This window comes from Otolemur garnettii, unplaced genomic scaffold (genome assembly GCF_000181295.1).
Source record: "Otolemur garnettii isolate 467f Iridium unplaced genomic scaffold, OtoGar3 scaffold00279, whole genome shotgun sequence".
Lineage (NCBI taxonomy): Eukaryota > Metazoa > Chordata > Mammalia > Primates > Galagidae > Otolemur > Otolemur garnettii.
In genome coordinates, this window is record NW_003852674.1 from 129,956 (window position 1) to 133,011 (window position 3,056).

General features: G+C 36.2%; 1 protein-coding gene across 1 annotated transcript in view; it reads left to right on the top strand.

Moving 5' to 3' along the window:
- Nucleotides 1–1,702, top strand: part of LOC111722575 (zinc finger protein 726-like) — a 2,133-nt gene extending 431 nt beyond the window's left edge. Inside the window, 3 exon segments of the mRNA XM_023508832.1 lie at nucleotides 176–229; nucleotides 232–1,664; nucleotides 1,667–1,702. Coding sequence (XP_023364600.1) covers nucleotides 176–229; nucleotides 232–1,664; nucleotides 1,667–1,702 — 1,523 coding nt within the window.
- The last annotated feature ends 1,354 nt before the right edge of the window (nucleotides 1,703–3,056 follow it).

Below are 3,056 nucleotides of genomic sequence, written 5' to 3' on the forward strand. Positions count from 1 at the left end.
TTTGTGGAAAAGCAGTACAAATGTAAAGAATGTTGCAAAGTCTTTAAATCTCACTCAAGACTGTTTAAGCACAGGGGACGTCATACTGCAGAGAAAATCTCCCATTGTGAGAATGATGACAAGTGTGTTAGCCACAGATCTAAATACTCTAACTATAAGACAATTTATAATGTAGAAAAACCCTACAAATGTAAAGAATGTGGCAAAGCCTTTAATAATTACTCAACCTTTTTGTAGATCAAAGAATTCATTCTGGAGAGAAACTCTGCAAATGTGAAGAATGTGGCAAATTTAACAATTCCTCACGTCTCTCTGTACATAAAAGAATTCATTCTGGGGAGAAACCCTACAAATGTGAAGAATGTGGAAAAGCCTTTAACCGGTCCTCACACCTTTCTGTACATAAAAGAATTCATTCTGGAGAGAAACCCTACAAATGTACAGAATGTGGCAAAGCCTTTAACAGTTCCTCAAATCTCTCTGTACATAAAAGAATTCATTCTGGAGAAAAACCATACAAATGTGAAGAATGTAGAAAAGCCTTTCACCAGTACTCACAGCTTTCTATACATAAAAGAATTCATTCTGGAGAGAAACCCTACAAATGTGAAGAATGTGACAAAGCCTTTAGCAATTACTCAAACCTTTTTGTACATCAAAGAATTCATTCTGGAGAGAAACCCTACAAATGTGAAGAATGTGGCAAAGCCTTTAATGATTCCTCAGGCTTTTCTAGACATAAAAGAATTCATTCTGGGGAGAAACCCTACAAATGTGAAGAATGTGGCAAAGCCTTTAACCGCTACTCAATACTTTCTGCACATAAAAGAATTCATTCTGGAGAGAAACCATACAAATGTGAAGAATGTGGCAAATCCTTTAACAATTACTCAATCCTTTCTGTACATAAAAGAATTCATTCTGGGGAGAAATCTTACAAATGTGAAGAGTGTGGCAAAGCCTTTAAGGATTCCTCAAGCCTTTCAGTACATAAAAGAATTCATTCTGGAGAGAAACCATACAAATGTGAAGAATGTGGAAAAGCCTTTAAAGATTCCTCACACCTTTCTCAACATAAAAGAATTCATTCTGGAGAGAAACCCTACAAATGTGAAGAATGTGGCAAAGCCTTTAATCGCTACTCAATACTTTCTGCACATAAAAGAATTCATTCTGGAGAGAAACCATACAAATGTGAAGAATGTGGAAAAGCTTTTAGCCAGTACTCACACCTTTCTGGACATAAAAGAATTCATTCTGGGGAGAAACCCTACAGATGTCAAGAATGTGGCAAATCCTTTACTAATTATTTAACCTTTTCTAGACATAAAAGAATTCATTCTGGGGAGAAACCCTACAAATGTACAGAATGTGGCAAAGCCTTTAACAGGTCCTCAAATCTCTCTGTACATAAAAGAATTCATTTTGGAGAAAAACAATACAAATGTGAAGAATGTGGAAAAGCCTTTAACCGGTCCTCACACCTTTCTGTCCATAAAAGAATTCATTCTGGGGAGAAACCCTACAAATGTGAAGAATGTGGCAAAGCCTATAACGATTCCTCAAGCCTTTCTGTACATAAAAGAAATCATTCTGGAGAGAAACCATACAAATGTGAAGAATGTGGAAAAGCTTTTAACCGATCCTCATACCTTTCTCGACATAAAAGAATTCATTCTGGAGAGAAACCCTACAATTGTGAAGAATGTGGTGTATCCTTTAAACAGTACTCACACCTTTCTGTACATAAAAGAATTCATTCTGGAGAGAAAAGTTAACAAATATGAATAGTGTGGCAAACCCTTTAACTCAGGGTCAAACCAGTGTGAAAAAAATAAGACAACATGGAAACCCTAGAAATACAAAGAATGTGACAAGACCTTACTTGGTGTTCATAACCTACTAAGCTTATAAGAATTTATACTGGAGAGAAATCCTATAACTGTGAATGGTGTGGTGATACACTTATCCAGGGCTCAAATGTACTACACATAAGAAAATTCATATTAGAGAGAAATCTTACAAATGAGAATAATATGGCAAAGGTTTTAACTGATTATTGTCCCTTAGTAAACATAAGAAAATCATGCTGGAGAAAAATCACAATATGAAGGTGTGGGAAAGCTCTAGGCCAGTAATCACAGTTTTCTGTACACAGTAGAATTCATGTTGAACAGAAATGCCATAAATGTGAAGAATGTGACAGGTGTTTAACTTCTGCTCAAATTGTTCTGTATATGAAATTTATGACAGAGAAAACCCCTATAAATGTGAAGACAGTGTTGAATCTGATTCATAGATATATTCTATCTGAGGAATATTACAGTGTCTTTACATATTTCTCATGCTTTTCCAATCATAATTCATATGGGAGAAATAGTCAACAAATGTCAATCGTATCTTAAAGTTGTGTTTATCCTGTTTGGTAGGGCTAAGGAGAAACAGGGGCAGATGATTGTAGGAGATCCCTTGTCCATAATAAGAGGACCAGAATTACCAGAGTGGGCTGCCAAGAAAGAAAAGCATTCAGGAAGGTTTTAAAAAACTGAACTGATGTTTGCTCTACAAAAATGACTCTTGGAGGTGCAGATATGGCCAAGGCCACAATAAGGGGTCTTTGCAGCACGCATACAAGTAAGGTGACAGTAGCCTCAAGTGACCCATTTTCATAAACAGTAAAATTTTCACCACTTTTCTCACAGTTTACAAATACTATGACAACTTCTGGAAATTGTCTTAAAGGGATAGAAATGGGAGGACTCTCCATTCAGGAATTTTTCCCTCTGTCCAGTAAAAATAATAAATATCTTACCCCCTCACCACTTAACATAGATTTGGAAAATCAGCATGATGTGGAAAATCTCACTAACCCAGGGTGTTCTTCACTTCTCTGTAGTGTACTGTTTTTAAATAAACTTTGACCATTTGCTCACTTGTATCTACTTGTTCTGCTCATTTGTTCCACTGTGTTGGTACCAGTAACTGCTTTGTCACCAATAACCAAAAACCAGGGAACACACACTTGACATCCATTCCCCATATGTGACATTTTAGTG